At 43.4% G+C, this 12910-nt stretch overlaps 1 protein-coding gene and 1 long non-coding RNA gene across 2 annotated transcripts in view; both read left to right on the top strand.

The window, feature by feature from the left end:
* The window catches only part of LOC141279433 (olfactory receptor 56A1-like), a 37522-nt gene extending 32173 nt beyond the window's left edge, over positions 1 to 5349 (top strand). The window contains 2 exon segments of the mRNA XM_073809434.1: positions 3745 to 4223; positions 4261 to 5349. Coding sequence (XP_073665535.1) covers positions 3745 to 4223; positions 4261 to 4725 — 944 coding nt within the window. The 3' untranslated portion in view covers positions 4726 to 5349.
* Positions 5350 to 5735: 386 nt separating this feature from the next.
* LOC109552229 (uncharacterized) overlaps positions 5736 to 12910 on the top strand; it is a 25027-nt gene continuing 17852 nt past the window's right edge. Inside the window, exons 1-2 of the long non-coding RNA XR_012333444.1 lie at positions 5736 to 5845; positions 8617 to 12773. This is a non-coding gene — a long non-coding RNA (uncharacterized lncRNA). The remainder of the gene's footprint in view (positions 5846 to 8616; positions 12774 to 12910) is intronic.

Genomic DNA, 12910 nt, shown 5'->3' with positions numbered 1-12910 from the left:
TGGCATCATCTTTACTATCATTATTCTGAATTCCTTTTCAGGTAGACTGCCTATTTCCTCATCATTTGTTAGGTCTGGTGGGTTTTTATCTTGCTCCTTCATCTGCTGTGTGTTTTTCTGTCTTCTCATTTTGCTTATCTTACTGTGTTTGGGGTCTCCTTTTTGCAGTCTGCAGGTTCGTAGTTCCTGTTGTTTTTGGTGTCTGTCCCCAGTGGCTAAAGTTGGTTCAGTGGGTTGTGTAGGCTTCCTACTGGAGGGGACTAGTGCCTGTGTTCTGTTGGATGAGGCTGGATCTTGTCTTTCTGGTGGGCAGGTCCACGTCTGGTGGCGTGTTTTGGGGTGTCTCTGGACTTATTATGATTTTCGGCAGCCTCTCTGCTAATGGGTGGGATTGTGTTCCTGTCTTGCTAGTTGTTTGGCATAGGGTGTCCAGCACTGTAGCTTGCTGGTCATTGAGTGAAGCTGGGTGTTGGTGTTGAGATGGAGATCTCTGGGAGATTTTCGCCGTTTGATATTACGTGGAGCTGGGAGGTCTCTTGTGGACCAGTGTCCTGAAGTTGGCTCTCCCACCTCAGAGACACAGCACTGACTCCTGGCTGCAGCACCAAGAGACTTTCATCCACACGGCTCAGAATAAAAGGGAGAAAATGTAGAAAGTAAGAAAGAAAGAAAGAAAGAGAGGAAGGAAGGAAGGAAGAGAGGGAGGGAGGGAGGGAAGGAGGGAGGAAGGAAGGAGGGAAGGAAGGAAAGAAAGAAGATAAAATAAAATAAAATAATTAAAATAAAAAATAATTATTAAGAAAAAAAATTTTTTTTAAAGAAAAAAAAAAAACGGACGGATAGAACCCTAGGACAAATGGTGGAAGCAAAGTTATACAGACAAAATCTCACACAGAAGCATACACATACCACAAAAAGAGGAAAAGGGGAAAAAATCATAAATCTTGCTCTCAAAGTCCACTCCCTCAATTTGGGATGATTCGGTGTCTATTCAGGTATTCCACAGATGCAGGGTACATCAAGTTGATTGTGGAGCTTTAATCCGCTGCTTCTGAGGCTGCTGGGAGAGATTTCCCTTTCTCTTCTTTGTTCTCACAGCTCCCGGGGCTCAGCTTTGGATTTGGCCCCGCCTCTGCGTGTAGGTCGCCGGAGGGCGTCTGTTCTTCGCTCAGACAGGACGGGGTTGAAGGAGCAGCTGCTTCGGGGACTCTGGCTCACTCAGGCCGGGGGGAGGGAGGGGTACGGAATGCGGGGCTAGCCTGCGGCGGCAGAGGCCGCGGGACGTTGCACCAGCCTGAGGCGCACCGTGCGTTCTCCCGGGGAAGTGGTCCCTGGGTCCCGGGACCCTTGCAGTGGCGGGCTGCACAGGCTCCGCGGGAGGGGGGTGTGGATAGTGACCTGTGCTCGCACACAGGCTTCTTGGTGGCGGCAGCAGCAGCCTTAGCGTCTCACGCCCTCTCTGGGGTCCGCGCTTTTAGCCGCGGCTCGCACTCGTCTCTGGAGCTCCTTTAAGCAGCGCTCTTAATCCCCTCTCCTCGCGCACCAGGAAACAAAGAGGGAAGAAAAAGTCTCTTGCCTCTTCGGCAGGTCCAGACTTTTCCCCGGACTCCCTCCCGGCTAGCCGTGGCGCACTAGCCCCCTGCAGGCTGTGTTCACGCCGCCAACCCCAGTCCTCTCCCTGCGCTCCGACAGAAGCCCGAGCCTCAGCTCCCAGCCCCCGCCCACCCCGGCGGGCGAGCAGACAAGCCTCTCGGGCTGGTGAGTGCCGGTGGGCACCGATCCTCTGTGCGGGAATCTCTCCGCTTTGCCCCCCGCACCCCTGTTCCTGCGCTCTCCTCCGTGGCTCCGAAGCTTTCCGCCTCCGCCACCCGCAGTCTCCGCCCGCGAAGGGGCTTCCTAGTGTGTGGATACCTTTCCTCCTTCACGGCTCCCTCCCACTGGTGCAGGTCCCGTCCCTATTCTTTTGTCTCTGTTTATTCTTTTTTCTTTTGCCCAGGTACGTGGGGAGTTTCTTGCCTTTTGGGAGGTCTGAGGTCTTCTGCCAGCGTTCAGTAGGTGTTCTGTAGTTCCACGTGTAGATGTATTTCTGGTGTATCTGTGGGGAGTAAGGTGATCTCCGCGTCTTACTCTTCCGCCATCTTCCCCTCGTCTCCTGAGATTTTGTATGGATAAAGTTAGTAATAATTTAAACCGAAGGAATTCAAGAAAATTCTTACTAACATATTCGGAGCAATAGAGTGGTTCTGTGTTTGTTTTAGGGCAAGGGCAAAAGATTTATTAAGTCAGAGACCTAGCCCTGGATTTTCCCACTCACCAAGGGACAGGCTCTCGAGGAGCACCTGCAGACAGTGGCATGAATAAGCCTCCAAGTTCCAACATGCATTTTGTGTCATGCCCAGTCCATCCTCTGAAGTCCACCGCACAGACCCTCAATGACCAGTATTTGTAGTAGTTTTAAAAAATATTTATTAAAATATTTTAAATTAAAAAAAATTTTTTATATTGGAGTATAGTTGATTAACAATGTGATAATTTCAGGTGTACAGCAAAGTGATTCAGTAATGCATATACGTGTATCTATTCTTTTTCAAATTCTTTTCCCATTCAGGTTGTTACATAATATTGAGCAGAGTTCCCTGTGCTATACAGTAGGTCCTTGTTGGTTATCCATTTAAAATATAGCCACCATTCGTAGTATTGATCAGAGCTTCTCCTTTCCCTTCCTCAGGATTCCCTTCGGCACTGCAACTCTGGTTAATTCTCCACTTTCACTTTCCTTCCTTGAAATTTTCCATCAGTGTAAACACCAAGGTCCAGGAACTAAAAAACCTTTTTCAGCAGGCTTTTGTTAAGTATCTATGAGGTGTTAGAGAATGTTGGTGTGTATAAATGAAAAGTGCATGTTATTTGACCTCAGATATTTGAGTCGGGTGGAGGGAGACAGAAGGGTACAAAATCTATGTGTAAAGGGCTACAAAGAAACTATAATAATAGTAGAAGTTGCATTCTCAATGAACTAACTACTTCATTTATCTTACTTTCCTTCTGAATTCATAATCTTTCCCCAGACAAATAGGTATGCTACAGTATGTTTCATTTCTGTCTTGCTCTTTTCTTTAATGACAAGCTTGAAACGAACCTTTTAGCTACATAGTCAGCCCTCCCTATTTACACTTCCTCACTTAAGAAATCTTCAACTCCTTTCATTCTGGCTTCTATTGCCACCAGTCCAATGAATTAGTCATGTTCAGATCACTAATGATACCCTTTTAAAAAAGCGTAGTGGTGGGGCTTCCTGGGGCTTCCCTGGTGGCGCAGTGGTTGAGAGTCCGCTTGCCGATTCAGGGGACACAGGTTCGTGCCCCGGTCCGGGAAGATCCCACATGCCGTGGAGCGGCTGGGCCCGTCAGCCATGGCCGCTGAGCCTGTGCGTCCAGAGTCTGTGCTCTGCAACGGGAGAGGCCACAGCAGTGAGAGGCCCGTGTACTGCAAAAAAAAAAAAAAAAAAGTTTAATGGCCATTCATATTCTCATGTTATTAAACTTCTGCTTAGCTGACAAGTTGGTCCCGTGCTTGTCAAAATTTTCATTGAGAAAGCAACTTCTACATTATGCTATTGTTTTGCTTTTCTTACACTGGTACCATACTGAATTAATTTGTTGAACATTTTTAATATTGTAAGGTTACTACCTATTGTTATTCTTGAAGTCAATTAGATAAAATTACCTCTTGTATCTGCCCAAGAAAATAGTCAAGAAATGACTTCTCAGCTGAAGATTCATTGGATGGCATCACCCAGCAACAACTCCACAGCTCCGGTCTCTGAGTTCCTCCTCATCTGCTTCCCCAGCTACCAGAGTTGGCAGCACTGGCTGTCCCTGTCCCTCAGCCTCCTCTTCATTCTGGCCATGGGGGCCAGTGCCACCCTCCTGATCACCATCCAGCTGGAGGCCTCTCTGCACGAGCCCATGTACTACCTGCTCAGCCTGCCCTCCCTCCTGGGCATGGTGCTCTGCCTCACTGCCATCCCCAAGGTCCTGGCCATCTTCTGATTTGACCTCAGATCCATCAGCTTCTCTGCCTGTTTCCTCCAGATGTTCATCATGAATAATTTCCTCGCCATGGAGTCCTGCACACTCATGGTCATGGCCTATGACTGCTATGTGGCCATCTGCCATCCACTGAGATACCCATCCATCATCACTAACCACTTTGTGGCCAAGGTTAGTGTCTTCGTTGTCATACGAAATGCCCTCCTCACTGTACCTATTCCCATTCTCCCTGCCTAGCTCCTCTACTGTGGGAAAAATGTCATTGCGAACTGCATCTGTGCCAACCTGTGTCCAGCTCTCCTGTGACAATTTCACCCTGAACAGAATCTACCAATCTGTAGCTGGTTGGACCTTACTAGGCTCAGATTTCATCCTCATCTTCATCTCCTACATCTTCATCCTAAGAGCTGTGCTCAAGTTCAAGGCTGAGGGGGCTGCAGTCAAGGCTCTGAGCATGTGTGGCTCCCACGCCATCCTCATCCTCTTCTTCAGCACCGTCCTGCTGGTTGTGGTGTTGACACATGTGGCCAGAAAGAGCATCCCCGTGGACACCCTGATTCTGCTCAATGTTCTTCACCACTTCATATCCCTTGCCTTGAACCCTATTGTATATGGGGTTCAAACCAAAGAGATAAAACAAGGAATTCAGAAATTGCTGCAGAGAGGGATGTGAATATGTAAAATAGATTTCTAATTCTCTCTCCCCTTCCTTCTCAGTGATTTTGCCCAGACGTGAGCTAGAGAAAAGCCTGACCCAGGTTTCTTCCTTTATTCTTCCCTATTTCAGGGTGGGGTAGGCAAGAGGAAGAAACTCATTTTTCTTGAGTAATTGCTTTGAGCCTGGGCAATTATAGTGAAGTAAATTAATCTTCACAACATTCTTGTAGGTACTATTACTTCTATTTTACATAGCAGAAAAAATATAATTTTAAGAGAACAAACTGCTGGAGATCATATATCTGGGAAGTGATAGAGCAGAGATTAAAATCTAGGCTCTACAGCCTGGTGTCTTTCTAGAGAAATGCCCCTTCTTGTGCAATTGAAGCTGGAGACCAGGCCTCTACCCTACTCTCCTTTGCCTGTGTTTTGTCCTTCTGGATGTCCATAGGTGTTACCTGCTTGTACCTACTATTTTGAGAGCCAGGGGGTTCTCAGAGAAGGCAGAGTCCTATCTGACAAAGCATCTGCAGGACCAAAGGGAAAGAGCACTCATAATAATATAAAGCAATGCCAGCCTCCTACTATGTCCTACGCAGCCTCACAACCTTCAGGGAGTCTAGAGAATGAGGATACAGTTTGAGAGAGGGGTATGGAGGGGGGATACCAATGGGGTAAAAATTGGGAAATCAGGTCAGTGTGTTGACCACTTCTCCACGTGTTTAAGCTGCACATGCAGTGAACTGAAAGTCAAGTCTTACTTGTTGACTCTTCCCAAGAGCTCTAGTTGAAGGTGGGAAGACACAGCAGTGTCAGGTTTCTGGGTAACAGTGGGTCCAGTCAGGAGAAAATAAATCCCACTGGCTATTTTAATTTTTTTTAATTTATTTATTTTTTATTTATTTATTTATTTTGCGGTACGCGGGCCTCTCACTGTTGTGGCCTCTCCCTTTTGCAGAGCACAGGCTCCGGACGCGCAGGCTCAGCAGCCATGGCTCACCGGCCTAGCCACTCCGCGGCATGTGGGATCTTCCCGGACCAGGGCACTAACCCGTGTCCTCTGCATCGGCAGGCGGACTCTCAACCACTGTGCCACCAGGGAAGCCCCACCACTGGCTATTTTTAGAGAATTTAAGGTAAGCACTTGATTAAATAAGTATTGCAGACTTGAAAACCAAAAAAAAAAAACAACCAAAAAAAAAAAAATGGAGGGGGATGCTGAGGTAACACAGAGATAGTACCTGCAGGAAGAACCTTATACTTGGAATTCCTTGGTGGTCCAGTGGTTAGGACTCCACACTTCCACTGCAGGGGTCACAGGTTTGATCCCTGGTCGGGGAACTAAGATCCCATATGCTGCGTGGTGTGGCCAAAAACAAAAAACAAAAAACACTGGTCATTAAAAAAAAAAGAACCTTATACTTGGGAAGCATTTGGTCATTAGGAGACAACAGGTTGGTGGTGGGCTCGTTGAACTACTCTCACAACTCTGAGGACGGGTGCTGCCTCTGAATGCTGCTAGTGTCACAGGACCTCTGAGGATGTGCCCTTACAGCCTGGACTGAGACCTCTGAGGTAGGACTCTATCCTGCTGGTGGTATCTCTTAGGGAGTTCAGTGAGGCTGATTTGATCCTGGAAGTTCTAAAGCCCAAACAAAATCCAAAACCCAACCAACCAACCAACCAACCAATCCTGGAGGCTACAACCAATTCCACTGCCAGGAGGAAGAGTCATTGCTGAGGGAAACCGACGAGAGGAAGAGACAGGAGGGACCAAATATCCCCTCCTCTGCTTCAACCCTTCAGTCTTTCTCTGTTGCTCTCTGTAGGTGGAAACTAAGAGGGAGCCGGCTGACCAAGGGCCCTATAGTCTAAGTCCCAGCGTCACAAGATGTTTGGCTGGGAGGGTCTAGGGCTGAGAGGCAAGAGTTAATTATTGGCACAGCTCCGATTGCTCGAGTCTGAAAACTGAGTACCACATGAAGGACAGCTATAGCAGAACTCTGCAGTACAGCATGCCTCCCAGTGAGACAGAGACAGAATCAAGTCCTCTGGTGCAGACAAAAAAAGAGACGTGACATAATGCTATAGGGGCAGCTTTCATAGTTAGGAAAGAATTTGGCATTAAGCCGGCAACAGGAATGGAGATCAACTGCCCCACCCTGTGGGGATTAAAGTAACTGCAACTCAATGCTGATGTGGGTTCCAGGGGCAGATTCTTCTAAAGCCACACTCAATAACAGTGGGAAAGAAAAATGACATCCATTTCCCTACAAGAAGGGGCTCTTAATGCCCTCAGACATGCTTCTTATTTACTCAAGGCAGAGCCACAGGTATGATTCAGTATTTATCATTTTTTTAAAAAGAAATTCTTTAATAGGAATTCTCTCCATCTCATGGTTGCCGGAAGAATTTTATGCACCACCATCTCCTACTGTCCCTCAGAGGACAGAAGGGCCAACTTCAATACCACTTGCCTAATGATACTAATAATCTCAATGTCCTTATATATTGATAATAATTATAGTAATAATCATGAAATTAAAAGCTCAAATATTTTGAACACTTGCAATATACCAGTGTTTGTGCATGATAACATTTAATTTTCATAAGAGCCTTCTGTGGATGGTTATAAAAATGAGTTTTAAAAAAAGATCTAACAGAAAGAATATAATTCATAGGAATATGGTACATATTGTCAAGGAATATTTTCAAACATCTGGTCTACTCTGTTGGTCTGTAGGAGTGCTTTCCCTACCTTTGTTATGCTTTCCCAGCTGCAAACCCAGAAAGAACTCAAATAAGAGTCTGTTAGTTGGACAAAATTCGGGTCTTAATTCCTCAGCTAGGCTTCTCTAGATCAATGCAAACAGCTGACATAATTATGAGAAACTTGACTCAAACTGGGAGCACACGGGGATAGATACTACCAACTTGTTGTAGGGATTTGTAAGGATGTAGGGACCAACACACCAGTTGTCATTCCTCACAGTAACTAGCACAATTTTTGCACATCCAGGGGCTCAGTGAACATCCCCTTATTTACGAGACTGAAGTGATAAGTCAAGAGTTGACAGTGTCTACAGTGCATCTCTAGTTTCATAGAAGCAGGGCACAAACAGATATGCCATGTACATAAGGGTGGCTCTCTGCTCTGGTTCTAAGGAGAGAAGTTAAGAGGACCACAGTTTCTCACAGAATTGTCAAGCCCAGTGCAGGTGGTTCAAGGAATGGGACACAGTGGTCCTAAGGTAGGCTTTGGGGTGAATCTACATGTAGAAAAAGGGGATGGAGGAACAGGATAGTCAAAGAGCCCAGTCTTGAATGGCAGACACAACTCTGCTGTGAAGTTCCCATAGCATTAAAAAACGTGCTTAGTAGAGATCTCTGAACACTGTCTTGAGTGGATAGAATGAATTAGCATAAACTGAAGGCATTTTAAGTTGGTGGGGTATAAATGTACAAACTTCCAGTTATAAATAAGTATCAAAGATGCAATGTCCAGCATGATGACTCTAGTTAAGGTATATTTGAAAGTTGCTAAGAGAGTAGACCCTAAAAGTTCTCATCACAGGAAAAAAGCATTTTTCTTTTTCTTCTTTTTGGTACCTATATGAGATGTTGGATATTAACGAAACTCTTGTGGTAGTCATTTCACAACATATGTATAACTTAAACTTATAAGTGCTGTAGGTCAATTATATCTCAATAAAACTGAAAGAAAAAATAAAATAAATAAAATGGTGGGATACAGATATTTTCTCAGTTTAACTGAGATCTATGAAGAATCACGGTGCTACAATAGGCTGACTATCATCCAACTGTCCTGGAAGGGGTGCACTAAGAACACGAGAAGGGGGGAGAAGTGACCTACTAAGGCCACTTACTTTACTCCCCGTGTTTGCAGGTTAGTCACATTTGCATGAGGAACACAGAGCCTTCTGAGAAAGAAGATCTGAAACCACTGAACACTGCTATTCAGGATCAGAGCAGATTTAAATAAAGATGCAGTGGCAAGAGAGAGCAACAAGTTCCCTGGAATTAAATTATCTGGAGGAAAAAGGGAGTCTATGCTGGTGACCAATGCCCATAACAAAGACCGAAGTATTGCTGAGAGAACAAAACTACGTTTTCCACAGTGGAGTTTGGGGACCTCTTAGTACATAGTCATCTGATACTCTACTGTGCTTTGGGATATATTCTAAGCATACGGGTGTGAAGGATGAGAGCTGTGACCTCAGAGGCAGACTGTGGAACCTCAAGGCTGTGCAGCCAGGGAGTCTAAACAGGATGGCGTTACTGCAAGGCGTAGAGAAACGCTTTGTTGCTGACATGTCAGTATTGCTGCCCTGTGGCTATAAGTAGGGATAGCAATACTTTAGTTCTCAACCTCTGCTTGTTTCTGAAAGGGGACTGACAACTCTGAAAAACTGGAGTTCCAACACTCAGGGGGAGTGGTAGTGAGTAGCTTCAAGAAGAAAATACTGTACTTCCTGCTCATAAGCACGTGGGGAGCTGAATGATTAATTTTAAAAATAAAAGGGATATAATTTATTCTCTGGTTTCCTTTTTTCTTTTTTCTTCTGGTTTCCTTTTTTTCAGTGACATTTAAAAACAATGTCAAATCAATAGCATGAATCAGGTATTCACAAGGGTATATTGTATTATTATATTTAATAAGATGTTATATTAGTAGTATTTTGCTAAGGACTGTATGTAATAACAACATTTATTTATTTCTTCATCTGTGCATCCAAAATTTAGTTATTGAGTGCTTCATGTGTGATGAGCACAGTAGTGATTAGCATAGATGTTACCAAGAGGTAAACTACTTTCAGAGAGATTATGGTCAAAATAGCCCATGAATTATCATTATTCCCAATTTTGCAGGCTAGGCAACTGAGTAAAAAGATAAAATTCTAATGGTCATTCAACTAACAGGGACAAGGATGAAGAGAGATAAATTAGGCATATTTGCTACTAAATCTACTTTTCCTATTGTCTAGGGATTGAGCTACACTTTTTGACTTCAATTAGATAGATTTGTAGTTTTCTGAAGTTTTTCATGTTCCAGATTATAGATATAGATAGTGGACATCAAAACCCGTCATGTATTGAATTAGTAAATACACGTAAAGTTAGTTACTACAATAAAGGTATCACAGGAACTTAGGATAGTATAAGTTTACTTCTCATCCACATCCAGATTTCAGTGCATGCGGGCTTTGCTTCATGTCAACATTTAGGGACCTATGCTTCTATCATATGTGGGTATTCCACATTAGCCTTTGAGACCTCCACAGGTCCTTTTGAATCTGACTGTCACACAGCGAAGGGAGAGAAAGTGCAGGATCTTGTGGGATGTTTCAGGGGCCAATCTGGGAGAGATTTACATCATTTTCTCTATCATTCCATTGACCAGAATCCTCACATAAATCTAGCTGCCTAGAGGAGAGGCCAGGTGACTAAATATTTATTTCTTAAGAGAAATGACAAAAGAGAGACTCTCACATGTAAAACGTTCATAACCTCTTCCCAAGTGAGACTACCCAAACTCTCATCTAGTCACTGTATGCAGCACAGAGTCCAAGATCTACAGGAGTGTGTGGTCATCTCCATCCTGATGTGGTTCCTCTTGGACCAATCATCCTCTTTCTCCCATTACATATTTTGCGTACCGCAAAAGAAAAAAAAATTAATGTTTTTATGTATGTACATAATTAAATTAAAAAGTCAGTGAAATAATTACTTTTATCAGTGTTTTAGACAATGAAACTGAAATATGGGGAGTTTAACTGCTCAATTCATACAGCTGGCAATAGCCCAGCCAGGATACTAAACCTGGCTTCCACACTTAAAATCCAAGCCTCTTTACACTGAAAGTGAGTGTCTGGAGGCTCTTTCCCAAGAGTATATGGCATATTGATCAATCTGTCACTCAGTGGAGAGTAGGAAGAATGAGGCATAATGATCATTATAGCATGTTTATTATTTGGTGAACTAAGCAATCCATTTGGCTAGGAAAAAAAGACTTTGCTGCAAAAGGAAAGTGAAGTGATGATACTAAGCAAGGTAGTATTTTCCCACAACAGGAAAAAAAATCTCAGAAATATCTTCTTGCTGATACTAGTTGGCTGGATAAATGTAGTACAGAACTTCTCAGACTCCTTTTAAGTCAGTAGTATATCTGGGAAGTCAAGGAGACTGCTCTCACCTCAGCCGTGAGGAAGCAAGACCCATGGACCCATAAATACCCTCCTTGGGCTCAATCTACAGACAAATGAATATTTACTTTTTCCCAAGTATGTGTCTAAGAAAAGGCTCAGCCTATTTCTCAAGCAGGACACAGTTCTTAATTCTATTATAAACATCCAAGTAAATGTAATAGATTCAGTGACTTTGTTGAGGAAATTCACCAAGGTCTGTTTGTCCCTAGAATATTGACTCCTCTAGTCTCCCTTCCCAATTATGTCCCAACAACAGTGCCTCCTGACAGACAACAAACTGCATAAACTCAAAGGCTGAGTAGAAAATCATTGCTTGTTTGAATCATATACGGGACTCCTGATGTCACCATGGCAGAATGGCAAGACAGGTCTCAGGAATACATTTAGATGGTCCTGGGTCTGGGGAAGGATTCAAATCCCTGCATTCCATCCATTGAACTTCTATCCCTGAGATGCAGCTTACTGACGTTCCACCCAGTGCCTTCTCTTCCTTCCTACCACAGGTGATGGGGAATCACTGGAAAACATGGAAGTGATCTAAAAGTGTCCCTTTGCCTCTCTCTCTTATGAGTCTAAAATAAAAGATGGTGAATTATTTAATAAAACATCTGTAAGAGGCAAACAAGATGTAGATCAGTCTCTAGGGCAGACAGTGTCTCAGAGAGACCAGGAGAACCACAGAAACCTCCAGAGGTTCTCCTACCACTTCTCACCATTCTCACTCCACAAGTTGGATTGTAGCTTGGCAATCAATGTATATATATGATAGAGTCGAGGCTAATTTTTCCAAACAGAATTCTTTTTCCTTGTAAACACAAATAAATTTACATTTTCAGACATATCTACAATTGTGTGAGGCTATAAGACTAAGCCTGTCCAAGGGAATGGCATGCAGCTCTTCCAGGAATGGCTTTTACCACCTCCTTGATGCCCTCTGCACTCTATCCGCCTCCTCTGCTTAGTTGCAGATAATCCACTGGAAGACACGAACCCATGGAAAATGGTGGAACCACACAGTGGAGGAGGCTAGGACACTGAGTGACTGCAAGGAAGAGAGCTTTCCCCTTCCACATTGCATTGGACTGGATGTTATTAAAAAATATAAAATTGTTTTGTGTTAAAACACTGACAAATTGGAATTGATTTTTTGATAGCTGGAAGGTTATTCTAACTAAGGCTGCAGACAATGAGAAAATTGACATCCAGTGCTAGAAAGATCACCTAACAAGTTGACCTGTCTACTAAATGGCAATTCTAGGGAAAAGGTTGAAAGAATTCAAAATAGTTATGTGTGTTTGAGATTGTTGATTTCACTTGACAAGTTATTATGAGAAATAAATGAGGTTAGCAGAAAGTTAGCTGGTTTTCAAGCAGAAATGAATCATAATACATAAAGGCCATAAATATAAAGCCTTGAAGAATTTTCCTAGTACTTGGGAAGTCAAAGGTTAAGAGAAAGATTTAGAATGCCTTTAAGTAACAGACTCACAGAAAGCATCCCTGAGAAGAGACTACGTTATGTGGATAGCTGTCCTACTAAAGTCTGATAGCCTTAGGTAGACACAATTATGTAGAAAAACAGTGGCATGGGGAAAGCAAAAAGACATTAAAAAAAGGAAAAAAAAATAAATTTTACCTAAGAAAATCTTTGTTAAGTTTCGAGAGGGTTCATTGCCAAAGAAACATGAGCTAGGCTTTTAAAAATGCTTTTGATTAAAAATTAAAACAATTTTTAATATTTTACAGACATGAAGCAGTCTCCATATGTAGTATCTGCAAAAGAAGTCACATTCTCCAATGTCTGCTTCATATAAGGCAATGGGGGACATTGAAGAAGGTACAATCCCACATATGCAGAAAAAGGGACATAGAAAACAATGGCCAGGAGAGATTCTCCCAGAGTCATATCCAGGACCTAGTCAGGGAACTTATTCTACTGTCAGGAGATAAAAGTATTGCAAAGTATTGCAAAGT

This window comes from Tursiops truncatus, chromosome 8 (assembly GCF_011762595.2).
Source record: "Tursiops truncatus isolate mTurTru1 chromosome 8, mTurTru1.mat.Y, whole genome shotgun sequence".
Lineage (NCBI taxonomy): Eukaryota > Metazoa > Chordata > Mammalia > Artiodactyla > Delphinidae > Tursiops > Tursiops truncatus.
The sequence above is the reverse complement of the archived record's forward strand: the minus strand, read 5'-3'. Positions and strand labels throughout refer to the sequence as shown.